The sequence below is a fragment of the Grus americana genome, chromosome 11, assembly GCF_028858705.1.
Source record: "Grus americana isolate bGruAme1 chromosome 11, bGruAme1.mat, whole genome shotgun sequence".
In the NCBI taxonomy this organism is placed as follows: domain Eukaryota; kingdom Metazoa; phylum Chordata; class Aves; order Gruiformes; family Gruidae; genus Grus; species Grus americana.
Window position 1 is genome coordinate 8,994,276 of NC_072862.1, and position 25,463 is coordinate 9,019,738.

Sequence of the window (25,463 nt, forward strand, 5' to 3'; positions counted from 1 at the left end):
ACTTCCAAAAAAAAAAAAAAAAAAAAAAGACTGCTAGTAACAGCCAGAAATCCCCAAGAGCAGAATGGTTTGAATAGGTGATTCCTCGTATCTATGAAGCGCCCACCACAGTGAAATCAGTGAGGATCATTGCAGAAACCGGGCTTTATAGATAGGAGTCACTTACATGGGGAACAGCATTCTCTTAATGCACTGGCACCTAACTGTAGCTTGCGTATCATCATCCTCCCCCAGTTTCCAGTTATACTGTGCATCTTACAGGAAAAAAATATTTAATAGTTTTCATAAAAAGCTTTTATCCCCCCAGATACTGTGTCTTCATTAGGTACTTCTATCTTTACGTGAGTTTACTGTTGGATCACTGGTATAAAAAAAATCTGAAAATCTGCAAAGCTGTGAGACCCTGAGAATCTGTATTTACTGCCCAGTTGTGCTAATACCACCGAGCGTACACTTTAACACCAGGGTAGTCTCTCTGTTGCTTGGTCGCAGTTTGCAGTAGAAGTGTTTCAGGTGAGATTGTGTCATCCGCCTAAATACAGATTAAGGATTTACTGTTGGCACTGAAATGTGGGCACTGTGACCCTAGTTTTTTCTTAACTCCGCAATTCGGTTTTACTCTCAAAATTTAGGAGAAAAGGGTTTTCTGAGCGAAAGTGGTGAATTGTAACACTAGGTGGCACTTAAACACAGCTAACAAAGACTTCTAAATCTTGCAACACACAAAAACAGTCAAACACATTCTGTTCTAACATGCAGTTAATTATATCCTCAAAATGATGTCTTGGATTGATATTACTAAACAAACATGTATAAAATGTAATTACAGACAAGTGAAATAAATACTGTAGACTTATAATTGCAAGATATGTTTTTTGCTTGTAATATGCTACACACCTGTGCGTAGTTTATATAGCTAGTATTTTATTTTGTCATTTTTACTAACATTTAGAATGGCACGATTTAGCTTTATGTGATTTTATTTACTGGTACCAATTTTTGCCATATGTTAGTTTTTAAAAAATGGAATCTTTTTATCTATCGGGATTTTAAAACAGGAGTATTTCAAAGGGAAACAGTAAGAAAGGCTTTTTTTATACAAAACCACTTCACAACTTCTTTTTTCTAAAAAAAGGCATATATTTTAGATTTTTTCTGATTGCTTTGCTTTCCCTCTTCTTTCTTTACTTACCTTTTGGAGGTGCACCTCTATTGCTATAGTAGCTCAATGTCCACTTGGAGATCCAAAGTCTATCTGTTCATAAACATTTCTTAAGTGATATGATTGGTAAAATATGCCAGGCCTACAGGACAGTCTAAGAGCCGTGAAATCCCATCAGAGCAGCTCGTGGCCATCACCTTGGCTTCTGGCAGTTTTTCCTATCAGCTTGCAGAAGCAGTCGGCAGCATTTCAATCAACTGCACAAGCCCTGTGCGAGGCTGCTTTAAGTTACAAAAAGCTAAAAAGGCAAAGGCATGCAAGGAAATGTCCTCTCAGTGCAGGAGCAAGCTAATAAAGCATCAAACGTAGAAAGTGCAAAAATTGACTTCTGGTTCCTCTTTCCCTCATATTCCAATATTCAGGGAGTTGCTCTCAACCTTATTCTTGGCAGGTCCCACACCATGCTCTGTTCAGGGTTACTAATAGCTGGCTTCTCTGTGGTACTAAGATTAGAACTGAGATGAAGCTCATAAATGGTAGGACAACCCATCAACACGTTCCTGTGTTTGCATTTTGTTACTTTACAGTTTGTTGAAAGAAATTGGCAATGCATTACTGTATGCTTAGACAAACTAACGTGAACAATCCATGTGTGCTTGTTGGAATTGCCCCCAGACACCAGGAGACCTGTTTCAGGTGAACCAGAACCCAAACAACAGACCAGGACGGGCAGAGCACCCTTCAGCTGGTGCAAAAATGGTTGGCTAAACTAGAGACAGTGGGGTCAAGTTCAGAACAAGAGTTGGAAGACCTGTGGGAAGAGGAAGAACTGACAGCTGTGAGTGTTAGGGCACAGAGGCAGTGGAACTCCAACTGGTTTGTGTGCCCTTGAAAGTGTGGTATAAAACTGTGGATCGTGCCAAGCCAAACTCTGTCCAACATCAAAGGAAAAAATAATGGTTATGGTAGAAGGACATGAGAAAGAGAATATTTTCTTTATGCTTCAAGTGGAAGTAAAAACCTGATAAATCGGACAAAGCTAAGAAAATCAGTATTCACCTGCAAATTATTTTATCTATCTATCTATCTATCTATCTATCTATCTATCTATTTATTGCTTTTGAGAAAGATCCTTTTAGGTTCTGGAACAGTCTTTCCAGGTGATAGTAGATACAGCTGTGAAATATAAACTAGACAGTTCTTGAGACAGTTTACTGATACTCCCACTCAGTATCATCAAGATGCTTTCCTTCAGTATTTTATATGGCATATATTCTTGAAGATTTCAAGAAAATAGTTTGGCCCTTGAGTAATAACATTAAGCCTTCTCTTTAAAAAAAAAAATAAATTCTACAGGCCTCGACTGACTTTAACAGATGTACAGGTAGTAGAATGTTTTACAAGTAATTATAAAAACTATTTACAGTAATTAGCTTGAATCTAATTGCTTCTCAGCACGTTAGGATAGTAAATTACAGCTTTATTTCAAACAACTCCTGTTGTCTGTTTTCCCTAAACTGAACACAGGAAACCCAATAAAAAACAAACACTTGGAGAACCACCACTCTCTGTTCCTGTTTGAAGTACGTCGAATGAGGATGCTTAGTTTTGATCTTACAAGCAGCACTTCACTTACCCATGTAGACTACATCTTCCTTCCCTTGAGCACTGAGAACGTACTCCTCCTGAGAGCAACGCGAGGATGCGTGTGAACAAGAGGGACAGAAATACACCTTTTGGCTCTTAAGTGAGAGTCACATCAGATGATTTATGTGCAAGCAGGCCAATTTTCCTAAGCTCCCTCCCTAATCAGTGCCGAGGGAGAAGCTGGCCTTGGCAGTGCTGCGGGGCATGAGGCCAAGCCTTTGGAGTTGCTCGGAAGGACCAGAGGTATCTTTCTCTACGGGCTATGCAGGGAGCTTTGAGAGGCTGGCTTCCTCAGATTGGTGCCTATAATTATGTACCTGATTGGGGTCGGATCGTCTGCTTCAAAACCAACCACAGCTTATATCTGTCACACCGCTGTGTGTCACACCTGGTTCACTGGACTTCCTCGAGACTGATCTTGCCTGCCACGCGGACAGCAAGCCTGTCACCTTTGGTCTGATTTGAGGTTCCTCTTTGAAACCATAGCAAGTTTACTGAGGAGCAAGTCAGTGCCTGCTAACGCTCATGTGAACCCAATCACACACGGGCACCGCTGGTTACTCAAACAGTCTTCCAGCTGCTTTCCTACACCGCTTTGAATGGACTGAACAGTTCAACTGTGTATCTGCTGTTGCTCGGGGATGATGACAGACACCATCTTCAGTTTTAGCCTGTTTGCACTGGGTATACAGTCAGCCTGTAACTTTTATCCACTGTAAGTAAATAATGCTACTGCCATCTGGTCTTACATTAAAATTGTCTTATTCTGTAATGATGATACATCTACAGAAGCAAAAAGTACTTTGAATTTTAATGTATGCATTTATGTGACTGTCAAGATGCCTGATATTAATAGCTTGACTTTTACTGTAAGCAGAGGTAGAAGAAATAACACCACCTTCACAGTTCTGGCACAGTTTCCTTACGAGCTGAATTCTCGGCCCATAGTTTCTGTCTCAGGTTTTTGCCATACAAACCTGAGCAGGAGTACTGTATTTCTTATTTCAGTTTATATTTTGAATGCTTTTGTTATGAGTGTCTTCAATCTCTGAGAGAAATTAGAGAGGCAACAATGCTTCTCTTATTGCATAACACCAACATTTATTGACAATAAAAATAACTGAACTTGCACAAGAAGCCAATTTCTAATAAACCCTTTTACTAGGTTGTTGTTATGAAGGTTGAGCTATTCATTTTTTTTACAAAAAAACTCCACTCTTTTTAAAGAAAGGTCAGTCAATCTTTTTAGAAAGATTTAATAAATGACTTTTCCTTCCTTACCAAATTTAGTCTTTTGTTGAATTGTTTCAGTTCCTATTAAAGCTTCACAAAAATGTACCTTCTATTATATTTCTTCTAATAGGTTTCTCAGCCTTATAACTATAATAAATTTGTCAGTCTAGCTTCACTGAACACTGGACTTGAAAATCCTACCACAACAGATTATAAATATAACCATTTCTAAAGCCTTTCAAGAAGTTTTACCCTTTCTTTCAACACATTTTATGTACTCAGCAATTCAGTGAAAATAACCTTTCAGAGTCATTCTTTAAACTCTCTTTCTTGGTGATAGCACAGTCGAGTCATTTGATCAGTCAGTCAGAAAACCCAAGTTCTGTTCCCATCTCTGCCAGGGTGGGTTCATCACCTGAACCAGCTCGCTCAAAGCCAGTGTTTTCTTACGTGTTCATTCAGAGGAAATGACCAACTTGACTCATATAGGGCCCAATTTTCAGAGCAGCTGAGTGCTCAGAACTGCAATTTAAATAATGTTAAGTGATGCCCTTAGCACTGCTAAAAAAAAAAAAAAAAGTTTAATGGCATCTTGTTAGGTAACCAGAAATGAAGACCCTCAAAAGTAGCCTTTACAGCAGATTTTTAAAAGAGATGGAATATCTTTTGTTGCCTAATTTCTTTCCTCTATTTTGCTTCTGTGAAATTGGGTTGTTGGTTTTGGTTTTGTTTTGGGGATTGGTTTGTTTGGGGTTTTTTTTAGGATATAAGTTACATTTTTTAGAAACATGAAATACTGTTTTGATAAACAATTCTCTTCAGGACGTTTTCAATTTTGAATGAATATAAACAGAATGTAACAAAACCTTTAGAACATTAATAACCATACTAAAAGCAGAGAAGCAAGCAGTGTGCTCACATAAATCTAAGAAAAGCAAACAGAATCTAAATATCTCAAGCCCTGTGTCATAAAATGAATCAACTTTGCTTTATAACACTGTGTAAAGAATAAATAGCAACGCGTTATATTTGCTTTGTATGGATGAATGGGAAGCAGAGAGAAGCAAGGGTTATCTAAGTAGTATAACAACAGCTTAATTAATGAATACTTCCAAGGCAGGCAAATAATCTACACTAATCCCAATTTACAGCACACAGTCTGTCCTTCAGTTTAAACCCCCTTCTCAGGTTTACCCATAATCAGCAAACGAAGGAAAAGATGGACTACCTCCCCACCCTTTCCTTTTGAGAGAGTCGTTCAGCTGAGCTCCTTGCGAGCTCGTTGTGGGTCATTCTGCTTATTTGACCAGCGGTGATGGTTATGGTGTGTTTCTGGTCACCTGAGTTCAAGAAAAATGAAGAAGTATAGCAAAAGCTTTTAGGATAATCAAGATAGTGGAGCGAGCTTGTTTTGTGAGAAGAGATTAAAATGTTTGGCTTATTTATCAAAACAAAAGCAGGAAGAGTATCTGATTGTTTTCTACTAATACATAAGCAGTGTTAACATCAGAGGAGAAAAGCTTTTTAAGCAAAAAGCGAGCTAGCAGAAGGACAAATGGATGTAATGAGGAGTAAACCTGCTCTTGAACAGAGAAGTTTGAGGAAAGTGCTTTAGAATCAAAGTGAACTTGTAGGACAGCCTCCCTGAAAGAATGGGGGTGGGGGAGAGCAGGAAAACGGATTCGCGTTGACACAGACCCTCATCAGATGTTTGTGACTGGGAGTCTGCGACATGGCTTTCTGCCTGACCTTCAGAGGGAAGCCTGACTTGCAGAGCCTTTCCAACGGCAAGCCTTTTGTAGCAGCCACGTTCTGCTGAGCAGTGCTGGTGAAATTCCAGAGTCACATCACCAGTGTCACGATTGTAATCAGCTGCTAGTTGTCTCTGAGAGAAAACTTGGAAATTAAAGCTCCAAGTCACCTGCTGCTCTGTGCCTCTGGTTATGAGTAGTATTTGCAGAAGGAAAATCGGCAATAAACCACGTAACGCAGAACTTCTGCTGTCTGCTTGGCTTTGCCTGCCAGGCCAGCCTGCTTGCAGTTACGCCGATGCTATGTAGGTGTGTAGAGTATTGCTACACCATTCAGGTGCTGGAAGGAGAATGTTCTTAACAAAATATCTCCATGTTGTGAAGATCTTTCTGTCCGTTTAGGCTTCCTAGTGTGTAAACTTCTTATTTGCTTTAATCTTACTATGAGCTTTATATCACAAAGTCCTACATGACGTTATTTGTAGCTGGCTGTTTGTCTGAACCTATTTCATAGCCTAAGGCACAGAAAGGCAGGTGAATTTAAGTTTTAGCTTTCAAGTTGGGTTTCAAATGCTGTCAGTTTAAAATATTAAAATAACAGCAAGTTCTAACAACATCCCTAGATTTTCTTGCCCAATTGACTGTCTTTGACTTTACTGAGCAGGGCTCCATTTGTGATCAGAGTTATGGACAGCACTATAGAGTCCAGGCTTTAAAATAACTGGGTAAAAATGTCAGTGCTGCCATTGATGTGAAAAGGGTCAACGCTTGGTTTTCTGTCATTTATGTTTCGGCTCAGCAATAATGTAGTAAAGGAGATTTTCTTTGGAAAGATGAAGCAGTAAGTTCAGTAAGAAATATGAGAAAAGAAATACATTCGAAGGAATGAGAAAATGACTTTCCTTAGGGAGTATCATTTATTTTCTTCATTAAACCATATCACAGAAGGATATCAGTTGATAGCTCTTCAGTTTCTGAAAATGGACATTACTCTGGCAGAGGCTGTAGAGTTACAGCGGTTTATATCAGTTTTTTAAAGAGCATGTTTTTCTAATTAAATGAGGCTTATGCGGTCACGCTCTGTGTGTGTGTGTACACGCAGCTGTGCGCACATGCATGCACACATCTTTCATGTCTCTTTTTTTCTGTAATTTTTTCAAATTGACCAATTGCATCTAAATTCAACACCAAGGTTACTTGTCCCAAAAACACTGCAGTTCTAAAAGTTTTGTGAAAATGGATGGCTATTCAGAGAAAAAGAAAGGCTATAAGGAGAGCTTACCACTTGCTAGATGTCAGAGGGTCCGTGTAGGACTTTTTCCTACCAGCTCAAATCCATAGGAAACCAGGATCCTCGATTCTCTTATGCATAGAGCTGCTTATCTACTTACGATTTTTTTCTGTATTTAAAGCAAGTGAAATGAAACCAGTTTATATAAGCAATCAAGCGATCTGTTGCTAAAATATGGACTGCTGTATAAATCAAGCCGTTAGTGAGATGCCCTAAATTTCCTCTCTGGAAATGGCTCTCTGTAATTGGCTAATCTCTCAAAATAATTTGTGATACCTTTTTACACATTGTGCCAACTGGAATAATCAAACGGGGCTGATTAAAATTATGCTTCCCCAGTTCTATTTAAAAAATGTAGTTCATAACTTTTATGTACTTTGAATTGGCTTAGACTGTTATAGACTCTGAGAAGGGACTGTTGTCTCTGCACTAGAACACGCATAGCCAAATGAAGAAATGGTTATTAGTCTCCGTTCATCTATGAGAGACTGTGGGTGTTACCTGTAGGAAAGATGGTGAAAGCGTTGTTGGGGTCCATGGCCTAAATCCCACACAGCAAGCTGGAGGTAGCAAGGTACCTCCCAAAAATGTAATCTCTGGCAGTAAAGGATCACTGTCAATGTAGCCTGAGTATTATTTATCAAGCACTTCTGGACACTAGAGGAATCATTTCTAGGGGACATCTCCCGTTGTAGATATAGCATAGAATTAGGAGTAACATTCATTTAAAATCAGAGACCATATGAAGAAAAGAAACTAAAGGAATTCATTCTGAAAGGGAACTGAGTATTTTTAAAAATATAAAGAGCCAGTTAATTTGGGACAGAAAAGCTGGAATTATACAAGTCAGGAACCATTCAGTCACTGAGTCTTTTAAGAGATGCACTATGAGAGAGAACCAAAGTGGATCAGTAAAGAGAGATTTTAAAGGACTTCAGCTCTACTCCATTGCTTTTGGCTCGTCAGCTAACTGCTCTTTTCCATGTGCCTTCAGTCTTAGCCAGTGGGGTGGTAGGAGTGGAGAGGAGCAGGCACACCAAACCAGATACCCACGCCAATACCCACTGCCCATGCTGCCCAGAAGCTGCAGCTGGTGACCCACTTTGTCATTCTACACCATCTCACACTAGTGTCTGTGTGTGTGATAAAAGCAACTTAATTGCTCTTGATCTTCATCCTTTTTTGTGCTCTGCGTCATACCCAAACCAAGGGAAGCCTTAAGGGCTAACAGCCACCAGTACGATGTGCGGCGGGCTGTACTTGGGACCACAACTTGAGCGTCTCTGGCCAGGCAATCCCTATTCCTCCACGGGAGTCTGCAGAACTGAGCGTGTGGCAGACACGCAGATTGTGTGGCAGTGTCAGGAGCAGCTCTCACCATGCACTTGAACCAGCAGCTACTGCAGAATTTGCTCCTCTCAGCTAAGAGAGCATTAATTGCTAGTGTTTCGAATAGAGCAGAAAGGAAATACCCATTGAAGGATGTGCTCTCCACATTGTTTTGATCCCCCCACCCCGTTCTTCCAAGCTGAGGCGCTTTTACCGCAGAACCTAAGTGCTCCTGTCTCAGCCCGATAAGTAACCCTGTATAAGGAATTACCTTCTAACGAGCCATGTGTTTGCAAAGCCCACACAAGTTCTCAGAAAGAAGGAGGTTTTCTTTTCCCCTATAGTTTATTGAGAGTTTTTGTTTGTTTGCTCGGTCTCATTGCATATGCTTGCAAGACTATGAGGAAATACAGCCCTTGGAAGGCTGGGAAGTTACGGTAACATGTGCCTGCCTTTTCATCATCCTCCTGGTGTAGTCTCTGTTTAGATCTCATTCACTTGCTTATAGAAAAGCAATTGGATTAGTTTTAGAAAATTACTTAGCATGATACAGGGGTGAGGAGAAAGAGAGACAATGAAAGATCTTATAGCCACAAGACTGAGATTTACAATAAATGCTGCTTGGGAAAATTATTTGTTTACTTTGAGTAAAACTTCTAAAAGGCAGTTAGATTACTAGCTACTTTCTAGGCCAAAATACGTGTCTTAAAACAAGATTCATCTCAGTGGAAACACTAAGTTAGAAATGACATCACTCTTTTTAAACTGTCAAAATGTTCTACAAAGCCCCATTTGTAGTTATGGAAAAATGAGGCACACATAGAAGTGCTTTAGAAAGAACCATCCATTTGCAGTCAGGGTGCAGGATTCGGATCTGTTTACCACGACACCACTGATGTTCCAGACATAATGCAGGCAGAAAAATCTGTATTACAGAGAGTGTAGGAATATTCATACTGTATCCTGTTTCTCAGAAGGGACAATAGAAGATAGCCAGGGAAAGTGATAAAGAGCAACAGACAGTAATTCTTACCAGGCTCTGACAGTCTGTCACACCCAGAACCAGAGATCGTCTCGTGTTTACTCCTCAGTTTAAACTCCTTTGCGTAAATGTCTGAGGAGAAGGTAAAGAGCACCATACATAAATAAAGAGCAAACCTGTCTCTTTATTATGCATCCACACACTGCTACTGATGATGCACATGGGTCCACAGCTAAGGTCCCAGGGTACTACTACAACAGAATAATTACTATTCATCATAAATATCTTTGTCAGAAGACTGAAATAGATATGCCTAAAATTGCTCAGGAAAATATGCGGTAATGCTGAAAGCCAAGAGATTTAGTGATAACGTGACAGTAAAATCTTGGCTCTGCTAAAGTCAAAATGAACTTTGCCAGTGGCTTCAGTAAAGCCCAGATTTTTGCCTCGAGACTCTGCCCAGACCAGCTGCTCTTCCTGGATGTCCTGAGAGCATCTCCTGCCTGAAGGGGCTCCAAGGAAAGGTGTGCTGTCATGAGTTCAGAGAAATGGATTTTAACAAGCGTGTGTGCACCATGAATGGCTATACTAACTCTTTTTGTGGACAACCTACTCTTTCCAGCTTTGCTATTAATTTTCACAAAGTCAGATACTGCAGCTGAGTGCTCACGGTTGTCAGCGTTTGCATTCCACCTTGTGAGGGAGAAGTGGCAAAAAACATTCAAGTACAGAGGATTTTGGAAAAAAAAAAAATTGTTGGCTTGCTATTTAGATAGCACTGGAAAGTGACTGTGGTGAAAAAATGGAAGACTTGAGCATAAACCACCTTTTTTCCCAAGCTTTCCATCTTCTGTACATACAAATCAGGAAAAGAATCACTCCCACTCCTTCTTGGGCAATTTCTCCAGCCATTTTACAGCAAGTGCTTCTGTTTGTAGGTTGTGGCCATTTTAGTGGAATTAATCCATTGAGAGCATGGCTGACACAGACGGGAAACGTGGTTTAGTGTACTGGCGAAGCTGTGCCTTCAGGCACTAGGCAGAACTCCTGTGAAAGGAGGATTGAAGGCACCAGCTCAAAGACGGGGATGAAAGCAGAGATGTCCATCGCTGTGGCTTCACCACTGCGCTCACACCCACAAACCTGGGTAGAGCCCTGCTGACTTCAAAGACCGTTAGCAAACTCTTGGTCTTGTTCCCAAATCTGTCTGTACCGATACAACGGCAAGAGCTAAGCTTCTGCTACAGGCGCCAGTTGCCACGTGGGGAAAGGCAGTACACGGATTATTGATAACCCCGTCCTAGGAAGAAGTGGAGCCTTCCAGAATTTCAACAGCATATGATAACTTCTAAACGAAGAATGCATAACGAAGCTGGGATTAGCTGCACACAGAAACTTCTTAGTGCTCGAGTACTGCCTGTTTGTGCTGTGATCTGTCACAGTCCGTCCTACAACCTTATAATGAGGTTAGTTTATAAATTATTAATAGATAATATGAGCACCTAACAGATAAGAATAACATGGGTTACAAGCTCATCAGCAGATAATGCTCTACTGCAGTAATAATCAACCTGCTGAACTCTGTAATCACCTACAACAATTGAGACCTATTTGTGAAAATGTCTATTAATTCTTGCTAACTATTATGAAAGGAAGTTTAATACAAAACATGGCAGTAATGGGCACATAATATGAGATCACTTTTTTAATACTATTTTGTCTTTCAGCACTTGCTTGACAAGATCCTACTGTAAATAGGAAATGTGTCAGCTAGAACTCAGGTGCGAGGAGAGGGAGAAATTTATTTTTCTCCTACCATTGCATTGTTAGGAAGCTCAGGTTTTGAGCTGGGCTGAGGCAATAATGGTTTCGTGAAGAAATGGTTTGTTACAGCTGTACGTAGAACAGCTGTGCAAGTAAGTTGAGTTACATGAAATGACATCTTCGGGAAGTCACCCCCCTACAACAACTATTCCATATCGATCAAATCGTATCCCCTAACAGTAGGTGGGTATCCAAGCGGGGCAGCGGCCTCCTGTGCCACCCTGGTCACTAGGTACCTCATACCCACCTTGGACCTCAGGTTCACTTGGATATCTGAGAAAGACTTCAGGGTTTGTGTGCTTAACACAAAAATCGTAATTGCAAGAAGGCTAAAATTCCACTCTCGTTACCTTCTAAATTCCATCAAGTCTGGCAGTCAAAATGTTTTTGGGAAAGCAGGATGTAAGCTGTAAGAGTTGTAATGACATGGTGTGAAACCAATCATCATCCATTTTACACAAGTTGAAAATGAATTTTTAAAATCCAGCAAGAAGCTAAGAAGAAATTTAAACATCTGCAATTCTTTTATCTAGAGGTCTGCTGCCATTCAACTCAGGAAGACTACGGATGTCCCCAGTGCTGTGGAGGTGCCACCCTGGAGATGCTATGGATTTAGTGTCACTATTTTCCAAACCCAGTGTGGAGGAGCTGACTAGATAGCTTTACATATGCGCGCGTGCGTGCGTGCGTGCGTATATATTCTTATCTCCTATGAGAAGCTGAACTGCAAGGATGTTACCTGCTCTGCACTATGGCCAGGGCAGACCCTTGGCAGTGTGGATGCAGCCTGCCTTTAGTGGAATCACTGTGGGTCTGTCTTCATACTGCTTTGCAAAAGTACCTCGTATCCTTCACTGGAAACTGAAGTCAACAAAGGAATGCATAGGAAGGATTTTAGTGAAAAAAATTGGCTTATCTTTTGATATTATAGCAGTAGATAAAATTAAACAGAAAAAAACTCTAACCCACAAAAACCAGAACAAACCCCTTCCCCCAAGCAATAGCATTTTCAGTCATTATACTGGGAATAACATGCAACAATAGGATTATGATGACTGCAAATGTACCATATTGAAATAAAATTAGTTTAAAAGGCAGGAACAATATCATCATCAGGTAGCTTTCTTGCAAGGTGGAAAATAGCTTTAATAACTTTATTGTTGGATTTAGTCTAAAAAATATAAAGGCTCTCCTCCCACCCCCCCCACCCCCAATACAACAGTGATTGTGTTAAAAGCAAGACCTCTGGGTCTAGAGGGCTCTTTTGGTGTTCCCAGCCTATGAAAAACAAGGGCTATGGCATGCAGCTGAAAATCAGCAATGCAGAGTGTTGAAATCTCATTCAGAGATGGGTGTATTTCAGAGTACAGAACCAAACAGGAATATTCATTATATGGAAAGTTAATGCATCATGCTGCCTAGGAAGGATGCTGAGAGGTGGCACAGGAAAATCAATAAAGATTGAAATCTCTATAAGCGCAGGCAGAATGTGGAATAAGAGCTCCAAAGGCAAGGAATCCAATTGCCAAAGTTAATGTTACCTTTTCTGGGACATGCTTTTTGGACTTACTAAGAAGGAAGTAACATAATGGGGCTTTGCTCTCTATTTTGGAAAGGGACCGCTGTATCGTCTGAGGAAGAAAAGAGGGTGAGAGATGATTCAGGCAGAAAATTTGGGCAGAGGTGACTGCATGCTCGGGAAGACATCAGCCCTTTGGGGCTCTTCGTTACCGAGGCTGCAATTAAGTGCCTATTAATAACTAATATCTGGTCAAAGCACCCAAAGCGGTGGGGTTTATGCCAGTTGTGAGAGAATGGACTTTCCTCATCTGGCTTAAAGTCTGTGGGGATGCAGCTGCCCCAAGCAATATTTTGAACAAACTGGAAACCACCAGGAGGGCATCGGACTGGGTCAACACTTTGTGCCATGTGTCTGGGACTTTGTGATCATTTGCAAAATTAGCTTTATCATATTGTGGAACGTCGTCTTCCTCCCAGTTGCGTGCAGCAGCAGGAGCACAACCCCAGGGATAATCTGAAAGAAATAAGGGCGTAAAAACTGTGTGTGTGTGGGGACAGCTAATACCCCTTATTTGCAAACTTTGGTGTAATTTGAACAACTTTATGCCATTTATATTAAATCACCATGTTCTTTTCACTTATAATTTTTGAGCTTATTCTTTTTCTTTTTGTCATACCTTTTATGTGACAAACTCCAGGTTAATGTATTTTTTTGGCAGTAATGTACTTAATCTTCCTGATTCCTGCGGATACCAGCACAACAATGTGTTTCAGAAACTATTCAAGCTGATGAATCAGGGACCAGTCACTGATCTTTGCTGGGGACTGAAAGGTGCTGAGCCCTGGCTGATGAGGCGGCCATGACTCAAGCAGGGAATTAGGAGGAAAATTTTGGCAGCTCGAGAAAACCGCGTTGCGACAGGGGTCTGCTCGTCGGACCAGGTTAGGCCGACTCAGTTATTCTTCCTACACAGTCATAAAATATTCTCTCAGTTCACTGTGTGAATATGATAAAGATACAATGACACGAGAGCTGGCTATGGCACTCTGCTATTGTGCTGTTGTTACGATGCAAGAAAGATACAGGACATTTTTTAACACATGTAAATTGTGAACACAAATAATGAGATAAACAAATGTTGTAGAACTCTTTAAACTGATACCCTGCATGAAACCAATTAGGTATGTTTGTGCTATGCCTCATTCTTATGCAGTAGACTACTATGAGATATGTAAATCTGTCAGATTAATAAAACCCTGCTTATTGCACATGTACTTGTGATAACAAAGAACAAAGATTGAGAAGCATTTAAGTTTTTTGTTACGTAGCGGCATTATCAATGAATGCAGTCACCTTGGCTTCATAAGACCCTACTGCTACAGATTTCAGGTGCTACGTCATTGCTAAGAGGTCAAAAGCATTTCTGAAGTGCATACAGGATCTATAACCTCATAGCAGACAAGCCACCTGCATCCTTTTTATTTCAGAAAAAGAAAATAGGAAAAAAAAAAAGCAAAGATTTACTTATGGCCAATTTCACAGGCTGCAATCAATTTACAGGTCACTACGAGACTTTCAGGCAAAGGCATAACATATGTCTAACAGGCTCAAAGTAAGAGGCTATCTAGAAAATTGGATTTAAATAATAAGGAATCTTATTTAAAGCACTAAAATTCAGAAGGCAGAACCTTTCATAACCTAAGTCACTGAACTTTCAAGAGTTTTCATGATTTTTTTTTCCCCCCACTCATGGTGTTTTTCAGCTTGAAGGCTAATATTAAGCAAAACTAAGGACATTCTTTGCTAGGTGCAAAGTGTAATAACCTTTCTATACCTAGCTAAATAAAGTGTTAAATAGCTGAAACCTTGAATTGTGTCACCTATTTTTATACAGCTTGCTATATTACAGCTACAATAACCAACACCTTGCTTTGGTCACAGTCACACCCATGGCATTTGAACACACCGGACATTCTGCAACCTGATGTTCTCTGCTGTGCTGGTTTTGGCTGGGGTAGAGTTAATTTATCTCAACCCACGAGTTTTCTCACTTTTACTGTTCTGATTCTCTTCCCCATCCCACCGGGGGTGTGAGCGAGCGGCTGCGTTGGGTTTAGTTGCCACGACATCTGCAAATGTCAATTCACAATGTCATGAATGAAATGGTATTTAATTTAAATGACATTAAATGATATTTTAAATTAAAACTACAACTTAGAATCAGAATGTTCATGTGATGATCAGACTCAGAGTTTGTCCAACAGTTCTGACACTGAGCCAATACCGTTAAAGATAACGATTTGAGCCTGTTAGGAAAAATTCCTGGAGGGCGAAGCTGTGTGGTGCTGATGGTCCCATCAGGCTGCATGTAATGAAGGCCTCAATTTATTGTTTTTCTCTGGTTTTCTATTCTTCTTGATCATCTGCTGATGGAACCTGATAAGCACCTTGTTACAGAAAATTGCTCATTTATCTAGTACGTGCAGGACACCCCCATTCCATCCCTCTTGTGCACTACGTAGGAACCTCTTTGCAGAGAGAAAACAGCCAGGCTTTCTTTAAGAGATCATAATTTTCCTCCTATGCATTGGCTGAGCGAACGCTAAAGATCTCATTTTATCCTGCAATCAAGCTCATCAGCTCTCCCCTTGCTTTTCCTTCTCAGCAAGGAACTGCGGAGGATTGCAGTCTTCCCCTCTCGCAGAAAGAAGGGGCACCTCCGAGTTCTGGTGCCGAATTACAGAACTTGCTGTGCCATGTGCTAAGTGGATATTATTTGAAATAGAGTTCTCCCTCCCTTAAGTCTCATTCTACAAAATTCATGGTGATTGTCCTTGTCACCAGTGTTTCCTTCCTCACTAAATGTCTGTGTGAAGGGAGCACCTCAACCAAAGGATGAGAACACGCTGTGACTGTGGGGCACACTGATTTCTTACTCAAGTCTTCATCTGTCCCACACACAGCCGACTGATTGCCCGGTGTGAAGTTAGTATGAATCAATAGAAAATGGGCTGGTCAGATGTTACTGCTAATTCCACCCAAGTCATTGCTGGAGCTGTCACACGCTCCATAGCGGCACACGGAGATGTGGCAGGGAGTTGGGCAACAGATGGTGCAGGGAGGGACTGTGGGTCTGTGTGATGCATGGCCAAGAAGACACAGTTTCTCTATTAGGATGGGAAAATATTTTTCAAGAGTCTGTACTAGATTTCTTACAGTGTCTGGGTTTTATTTGGAGGTTCCCTCTGTTGCCTGTCTCATTCTCTCAGGTCTAACTTGTGAGGGCTAGTGTGACACCAGCTAACAAGACTGCCCGGTACCTTCTGTACATATGTGGTACCTTTGACCAGAGCAGGAATACATTTTATGGAGCAGTACCAAAAGTAGCCATCAGCTGTCTCAAACCCATCCTAGGCCAGATTCATGTGCAGGAAAAACTTCAGTGCTCTGCTCACTCCTGGCTGCAGGCATCATCCCCTGAGGGACCCAGAGAAAGCTGGGACCCGTAGAGCCTAAATGGTGCAGAAAAACATCTATGTTACATAGAAGCCTGCAGGCCCTCATCTTTCAGATGGGGCATCATTTTAAATCATAAAAAACCCAGCAAAACAGCTGGTGGAGGGTTGTGCCACATTCCCTTCTATCAAGCCTTGGGCTTCCAGCCAATTACGCTATCCTTCCAAGACAAAACACATATACCTTCTGGCTTTCTTCTGATGTTGACTTACTTAGAAACTCCCTCTTTCAGCAGCTCCTTAGATAAAGGAACAAAGTATTTATGATCAGATCTTGTGCAAGAATATCCTGTGATATGGGACATACAACCAGCACGGTTTGAGATTGGGAGTGACAGAAATTATGAGCCATACAGAAAGCATGGCTCACGGACACAAAGACAGTGAAATATGAAATATTGGAAACCGCTCCCATAAGAGACATGGAACTGAAATGCAAAATCTTTTCAAAATTCAAAACCATAACATAAAACCCCAGCAAAGCAGGCATCAACTCCTAAACAAGGATTTCAAGACATAAGGAAGATAACAACTTTAGAAAAGAAAAGCGAGCCCAGTGACTGTCAGATTAATTGAACACAGTGTCAGGAAAGATTGCTTTGTGAAGTGTTGCTTCTTAACGCATTACAAAGTCAGAAAGACATCAAAAACATTGATTGGCAGCAAAGGGGAAACCGAAACCACTAGTGATCAATAAGGCAGCTGCCGGCAGGTGGGGGTGACACGTCAGTGCACGAAGCACTTCGTGGAGCTTGAAGTGGCTAAGTAATAGGACTGGGACCAAACCATTGATCGAAATTATTTTTATGTTGCAAAAGGTCTTGAAAGTACACCTTCTGGCATTTGAATCCGTTTAATAAAAATGCTGCTATTATTTGTGCCTGCTTAGCATGACTGCTAGCAGCCTCTGGAAGCCTTAAAGGCTAAACTCATTAGCTATTTATTGCAGAAGAAGTTGGGATCTCCTGATACCGCCAATTAATTCAGGCATATTGTTAGTAGTGGGAAGTGCTGGTAAATCATATCTTTGTTGCCAAAGTACTAATGAACTACTTGGTACATGTTTCCACTAGATACAGGTCTCAGCCAAGCCTCTTCCCCAGCACAACCACAGAATCCAAGCACTTTCTCCAGGGCTTTGCCTTTTCTCCTGTCCTCGTTGCTCACCAGGACGGCTCAGGAGAACCAGGCGCGCAAATGCTGTGCTGCCAGCACGGTGACGAGGTTTGCAGGGCAGGGGGCTGCTGCTGAGCTTGGCTCAAGGCAAGGGTCAGTTAAAGAACAGCCACCCTGCGCCCCGCAGCGAGCTCTGCCCCGTGCGTGGTGTGCGCACAGCTAGCAGCATCTGGGGGCTCCACCTCGGAGCTGCTGCCGTCTAATGAACACGCGGATGGAGGCGGCCTTAGCGTTTCAGGGGCCGCCTTGGGCTGTCCTGATTTCTGTAACTGCCACAGACAAATATTTTTTTCTTGCATCACTGTCCTAGGAGATCACAGAATCATAGAATCCTTTTGGTTGGAAAAGACCTTTAAGATCATCAAGTCCAACCCTTAACCTAGCACTTCAAGTCCAACCACTAAGCCACGTCCCTAAGCACCACATCTACGTGTCTTTTAAATACCTCCAGGGATGGTGACTCAACCACTTCCCTGGGCAGCCTGTTCCAGTGCTTGATAACCCTTTCAGTGAAGAATTTTTTCCTAATATCCAATCTAAAAGATGGATAGATGTTCCTACTGCCCAACCTCTACCTTTCTTGTGGCTGTTCAAGTTCTATTTTTTGCCATATCTACCAAAGATGTGGGGAGAAGATGACGCCCTTCCTTCAGGAGAGATATTTTAAATACCAGGAGACAAACCTCGCAGCCTCTCCTCCACCCCTGCGTCTCCCCGGCTGTCCCTCTCCAGCGTTTCCCCAGGTGACATCCCAGTTCATCCTCTTTGCTCAGAGGATTTCCACATCACTGACCACTACCGTTGCTCTCATTTGCCTCTCTTCAGTGGGGTTTCATTGGTTGGTTCTCCCTCCCATCAAGATAGAGTTTTAAACCTGCTGTGAGCAGGATGGGAGGGTTTCCTTACCTGGTCCCAGGTTAGACCTGCCGGTCCTGCCTTCATCTTTGCCTTGCAGCAGGCGGTGTTGACTCGCGTTCAGCTTGCCATCAGGTCCATCTTTCAGGCACTCAAGGACTGGGGGTATTTAAGCAGCTCCTTTCCCGCACTGGTGTCACGAAGCGCCGTGCACCCACCTACCTGTGCGCGCAGGGGCTGCCGTCTTCTCTTTGGAGGTGGGGCAGCCTTGCTGGGCAGAGGAGCCTTCCCTGGGTGCCAGCCCCGGCTGCCCGCCCCTGGCCATGCAAAGGGCACAGAGCTCTCCTTGCTGCTGCGGCATCGCCCAGGGCTGGCCCGGCAGGCAGGGGAGCAGCTCCCTGCCCTCCCGCGGTCTCGCCCCGAGCAGCAAGGCAGGTGGAGCCGGCCTCCGGGCCAGCGCTGGGCTGGGCTGCAACGGGAGGCAGCACCCTGGAGCAAGGGCTGGAGGAGGCACGCTATGGAGTCAGGGGCTTTGCCAGCACTGTGATGTCACGCTAATCACGGCCCCCGCCAAGCGTCCCAAGCTTCCTCTTTCTCCCGGTCAACCAAAATATGGACCTTACCGGTAAGAATGCAGCAGCACAAAAGGAGGCAGACATATGGTGTATTGATTTTAACCAGCAATTTTACATCAACGAGCAATTTCAGCTGTTGCTGTTTGTCCACGTGCAGGTGCTGCTCTGGAGCTGCCTGCTGCCTTGTTTCTGAAGGCTCCCCCAGCCCCGGCAGCTGCGGGCAGGCGTGCCTCTGCGGCTCTCCGCTGGCAGCAGATCTGAACGAGAAGATATCCACAAACCTGAGTGGTTTTCCCACAAGAACAACAAAAAAGTAACACGTGCGCTCAGCACAGAATCAGCACGGGAGGTGGTACGCGTCGCTGCCGAGGTTTTGTTGCAAAACACCGACCATCAATGGTGTAACGCGCGCCCGTTTCAGTGACAGCTCTTGGCTCGGATGCAGCTGGGGCGAGATGTGGCTACTAACGCGCTCCGTGGGGAATATTTGCTGCTTTATCTCCAGGATTTGGAACATCTGTCCTTCCCTCCCAGTCTGCCTGAGATGGGAAAGAGTACTTCTGCTTCTTCTACCACAGCTCTGGGGTTAGTCAAGCAGTGAGCACAATAAATCCGGTGGCAGTGGCTTGGTGGAAGCCCCCATTCCTCCAGGCAGACGGCGTCTGATAAACCAGAATCCGACCGAAGGGAGGGCACACCCGAGGGAGCTGGCAACCCAGCTCCAGCTCTGAGGTCCCGTTCTGCATAGGGACAATCCCCCTTCCAAAAGGGATGTCCGTGGGTGACCAGTCTGGGGGGGACACCAGTGATGGGGAGGGGAGGGGGTTACCGGCAGCTCGCTGACAGTCCCAGACAGTTAAGAAAGGAGCGGCCATCTCCGCTGTCAAGTGACTGAGAGCCAGTTCCCAGCTGAGTCCTGCCTGGAAATTTGAGATCTAATTAAAGCAGGCCCTGGATCTCATCATTCCTCCTGCACGCCTGGGACAATGAAATACTGACTCGTGCATCTGTTCTGTATGCACGTTTGATGCAAATAAGGAAGAAGTCTGTAAATACATCAAAAACCATACTTTATTTTATGTATAGCAATACAATTTACATATTAAATAACACTATAATAGAATGATTTGATATAGTTTTAACATAACAAAAAGAAGATTCTTCAAGTTACAAAAAACCCCCAAACAAAAACCAAACCAAACAAAAAAATATCCCTCAAAATACTCCCTCCCACCCTCTCCCCAAACCAAACACCACTTTTTTTTTTTTTTTTCCTGAATGGATCAATGAGACAAACGTATCCAGTGACTGGCTAAGTCTAATTCCTATTGCACACACTGACAATGGAATCCAAAAAAAAAAAATAATCCAACTTTCACAATCACTGCCCCAAAGAAATGACATGTGTGGAAATCTTTTTTTGCAGTGTGATGATGGTGTCTCACTACCTCGATACACAGAAGGTATGTATTCACATAGCCACCACAGAACTAGGAAGGAGGTGAAACTAGAAAAAAATTAGCTTTATATGAAAATATAAAATTCTATGATTATATACCATAGATACAAAGTTCCCAGAAGATGCTTATCCAAGCAACAAAATATTTACAGTTTTAATGACTTTGCTATTTTAAAAATGAAGGAAAAGAAAACAGGAGTACACGTGAATGCTTCGGTCTTTAGAAACAATGGCTGCTTGCTAGTTTCAAATGTTCTAACAAAACAAAAAGAGTCACTACCCCAAATGTTGGAGAGTTGTGACATTGTATAAAATTGACTATCTCCTCTTTTGGAGACACTTTTATTCTTAAAACTCAAGACATTTTTCTTGAAATTAATTATCCTCTGTAGAAAATGCTTCCCTTTGCAAATAGTTAACAAAAACACTAAAAACAGTTTAACAGCTAAGACAAAGTAGAGGCCAAATCTCTTCATTACAGTTCCTTCTCTCTCTATTTTTGCATTCCTCCTCCTTTGATAAGTAAAGCCAATGTAGTTCACATTGTTAGAATGGCAACAAAGAGAAGAGCAGCAAAGGGGTAACAATAAGAGTTGAATTACATCTGGAAAAAAAAATAAAAGAAAAAAAGAAAAAGAAGAAAAGCAATGCAGTGTATTAACAAATAGGCATTTTTCCCTTCATAAAAATTCACTGGCACCATTTGAACATAAACTTCAGAACACAAGATCTAATGTCAAAAGACATGAATTTGAGAAAGACTGCTAAATCTTTAAGACAACTACATTTTTTTTTTTTTTTTTAAATTAAGTTGGTTTTGTTTTGCTGAGAATTAGTAGTATGTATCTTTGGTAGAATTGATATCTATATTTTTTAGCTTTTAAATAAAATATATCAGCTTAAAAAAGATTAAGAAGGCGGCAGTTGTGCTGTGTCATAAAGATTCTTCTCCTAATGTTCCAATGTATCTCTCTGGGTTCAAGCAATTCAAGCAGTCAGAAACTGGGAAAACAACTGAAATTTTGCAGATCCTGTAAATGACTCCACTAACCTAGAACAGACCCACAGTACAGAAACAGTCACACACAAGAAGTAGTTTAAGGGTTTCGGGTTTTTCTTTTTCCTGCTCCTAAATTAATATTTGGAAACAGACACTGTGAAATACTAAGGACAAACGCTGTTTAAAATGAATGTTCTTGAGACCTTGGTCCTGCAGAAGAACCGGTGCTTAGCCTGCATGCCTGAGCAGCGCTACGGGCTCTCCCAGACCTGCCTACCGATGCCAAGTTTACGTACAGGAGAGTTTGTAGGATGGGGCATTCGGCTGAGCCTGTCACCCATTTTAGATGTTGAGATGACCCAGCAGCTTTCCAAGGATTCATTCCCTCTTGGAAAGCTTCGCTGCTCTTATGGGCTCAACGCACAGAAGTCTTTTATGTCTTTCACATGGTCTGCGGGCGCAGTACACATGCAAGACATGGAGAAATAATATTTTCTCAATGTAGACACACACATGCACGTGTTCTTCGGTCCTTTATTTCCTTATTTCTCAGGGCTGGTGCTGAGGACCACATTTTATAGCGATGGGATATACTCAGGTTCTCTTAATTTGCAGGCCTGCACATTGGCTGGGAACTTCTGATGCTTGAAAGACACCCCGGCCGAATGCCAAGAAGTGGTTACAGTGGGGGGGGTTGGCGTGGCAAAAGCAAGGTTGCGATGCACAGAGTGGGACTTTGGCCAGAGACTCAGGAGAGCGTCTCAGCGGAGCCTTACGAGCGCACATCTCTGAGCACACCTTGCTCCTCCTGCCAGCCTCGCTCAGTCCCAGGGAAAGGGTGTGTGTAAGAATCCACGTAAGAGAGCACAACTGCAGCTGCTTACAGTAGGATAGTTTTGGCTCTTCCACGCTCTTAATCCTGACCTTCACAAGCAATTGCTAGCTTCATCCACTTCAAGCCTAATGCATCGCTACCATCTCTTGGCTGACTGTCAGCACAGCACTGAACACGCAGCTTGAGCCCCCTTAAGAAAAAATCCATGGAGAACTCCTAGAACATCAGTGTAAATTATTTCCCCATGGATTAAATCCCAAGCAAGTATTTCAGGTGTGGGAAAATGCCAATGCAAATGCATGGATTTCCAAAGCACCTACCAAACTTCAACCCCCACAGCCTTCTTTCATTGATTTTTCAAACTTGTGAGAAAGTAAGGGATTAAACCAAGGATATTCAGGCAGCGTGTCACGAACCACAGTTATCTTCCATCATGCCAGTGAAATGAAAAGTAATCAGTTGAAAGTACTGAACAAATCCAGCCCTCTTGATGCCTGCAGTAATCTTGATGTCACTTAGCTCTTGTCAGGGTTTGAATTCTTAACTTCTCCCTACACCTCCCCAGGAACTTAAATACTTCAGATTGAACTGATCAACTCATCAGCATCCCTTTGTGCCACCAGCCGGAATGCCTGGGGCCAGGATCACTTCTGGGGGCTCGCAGCCTCTAACGCTGATGCACGCTGGCCAGCAGACCGCTCAGCAAAACCTTCCAGCCCTTGCAGGCAGCAGTACTGGAAAATTTACTTAAACAATTCTCGTTACGGGGCCATAGCGACTGGACAGCCAGTCCTAACTCCTACCAGACATTAGCTGACTCCCTCCTCGGGGCTGGGTTGTCCCAGTGCAAAGGGGATGCAAACTACAAAGCATTCTTCTGAAACATTTTGCGCATTTTTTATTGGGACTAGCTGTTGCTGGACACGGGATTTCCTCACTGAATCCATGGATATATTCCACTGTTCAGCATTAGCAGGTATTTGGATCGCTTGTATGGAGGGATTCAACAAACTGAGAAGTAAAAGGTAACTATGTAAAAGGTTGCTGATGAATTCTTAAATACTTTGGTGTTGAATTAATCAAGTGTATCCACACTAGGAAATCTTCCCCTTATTAGAAATAAAAGGCCAGATGTTAGCACATACCAGCTTGCACAGCTCCTCTGCCCAGTGAGGCCGTACCAGCTTGTTACCTCGTGAGGTTCTGAACCAAAATACCTACTCTCCATCTCATTTTAAGCAGTTCGCTTTCCATCTCCTTGCGTGTGAAAATGCACAGAACCTTCCTCTTCCCTAAGCTTCCTCCCTGCCCTCCCCTCCAACAAAAGAAGTGGGGTTTGCCTTGCCAGGTGTGTATTTCAGCAAGACCGGACTGGCAGAAATTAAAAGATTTACATTTAAATGAAAAAATACACTGTAACATTTTGACAAGTCCTGAAAAATTACAATGCATGCTTTGTGCAGATGAAATTTAAAAGTAAAGAAACTAATGCTGTATATAAGAGATAGTGCCTTTAACTGTATACCAAACATCAGGATGGTTAAAATGACATATTTCCTTTTCAAGGCAGATTCAATAACCCCTCCCTACTCAGCCGAGCTATGAAGGATACCGTTAGCTTTAATCTTCATGAGAATTAAGTATGTGCTTACTTCTTTTGTTCAATAGGGATGGACCTTGTTGAGTTGTGACCAAATACAAAGGAAAAGGGAGCCAGTGGGGACGTACACTTAAATGCTCCAAGCAATAATTCAATTATTTATATAATCTGGGGGAAACCATTTTATTGGTGTGGGAGGGAAAACACAATAACCTAGGTTTGTGCTAAAGAATTAGTTTGGCAAAAAAAAGAGGGAGAATGTAACTTTATAGGTAGTTTTTTTATTAGTTTGCTTCACCAGTAAATATGGATCAGTACTTTATGTTTTAGCACTAAAGTATGAAAATTACACACCTGTAAAAATGGCATCTAACAGTTATGAAATTAAGAAACGCCTGTCATCATGTAACATACCATTAGGTGTGAGGTCATATTCAAGAAATAGTAAGGAAATTAATGTGTTTAAAATATTGAATAGCTTAGTAATGTAAAATATTGCTACCTTCAAAATATCTGAAAACAGGTCTGATTTTGGGTTGTAGAAGATTTCTCACTGTATTGGCTCTGATGAGAATAAAACCCAAGTACTTTCCCATCATAGGGCTGGTTAAAAACTAAAATCGACATTTTTCTGAATACATGGGGAAACTTTGAAATTGTAAATTCAAAACCTATCACTGCGTCCCACATATGAATTGCATCTAATTTATACTTATATTGTATGTAATTTATATGTTCCATGTGAAGCAAGTCTTAGGCCTGCAAGTGTACAAAACAGCAATTTGAAACAATACAGAAATAATTGTTTCAGCTCCACAAGGCTATTACACCTTCACTGTAGCTAATAATCACCTGCCACGTTTTGTCAAGAAAGGATGAACACTGCTCATCCACTCCACTGGAATGCAGAATACCGTTACCAAAACTGTGACATGATCATTAAAATAATAAATATGGTATGAAGGGGTACAGTATCTGTTGTAGAAAGAATCCATCTGGCCTAGCATTCAAGATTTAAGATTTGAGGGTCACTGTAGTTAGCAAAACTTCACTGCATTTAAACAAAACAGAAAAAGCGTATGGTTGTTGTCATGGAATGTCACATCAGGGCTTGTCTTGTATTAGAATATTATAGGCAGTAACACTGATCATATAGTGCAAACTAGATAAAATTGCGTTTCACTGTGTGAAATAAACAGAGGTGCAAATGCTCAGTAGGATACCATTAAGACATAAAATGGCAAAAAATAAATATCAAAACTTTTATCAGTGTAAAAAAGTAATTGGGTTATTGTATAACCTAGAGTCTGGCAAAAAAGGCCTCAAAAAAGTTCACTCAGTCTTCAGAAGTTCTACAAATTAAGTGCCTTTTCAGGTTTCCAATTAGACAAGAGACTCCATGCTTTCTGCCGGATCAGATTCGTCACTGGCCATCACAGCACCGTTTTTGTCCAGTGTCATGGGACCGTTTCCATTTTCCTTAGTGCTGACCAAGCTTAGCATTGCCTTATAAAGAAACTGGTACTGTTCCTGGAAAAGAAAGGACAAGTTATTTCAATCCTTCCAGTGTACATAAGCGAGTGGCACTTAAATTTGGCATTTCCAGGGAAGACGATGGATATTCATACAGCAAAGAAAAACACCGAGAGCGCAATTATCTCTGTTAGTCTAGTTTAACCTTGGCAACCCAAAATTCCCATTTTGGGT

The 25,463-nt window shown here is 41.9% G+C and overlaps 1 protein-coding gene across 2 annotated transcripts in view; it reads right to left on the reverse strand.

The window, feature by feature from the left end:
- Positions 1–24,018: 24,018 nt before the first annotated feature.
- The window catches only part of PTPRG (protein tyrosine phosphatase receptor type G), a 408,891-nt gene continuing 407,446 nt past the window's right edge, over positions 24,019–25,463 (reverse strand). For both annotated transcript variants that reach the window (XM_054838538.1, XM_054838537.1), the window contains one exon: positions 24,019–25,286. In XM_054838538.1, the coding sequence (XP_054694513.1) occupies positions 25,140–25,286 (147 nt within the window). In that variant the 3' untranslated portion in view covers positions 24,019–25,139. The remainder of the gene's footprint in view (positions 25,287–25,463) is intronic.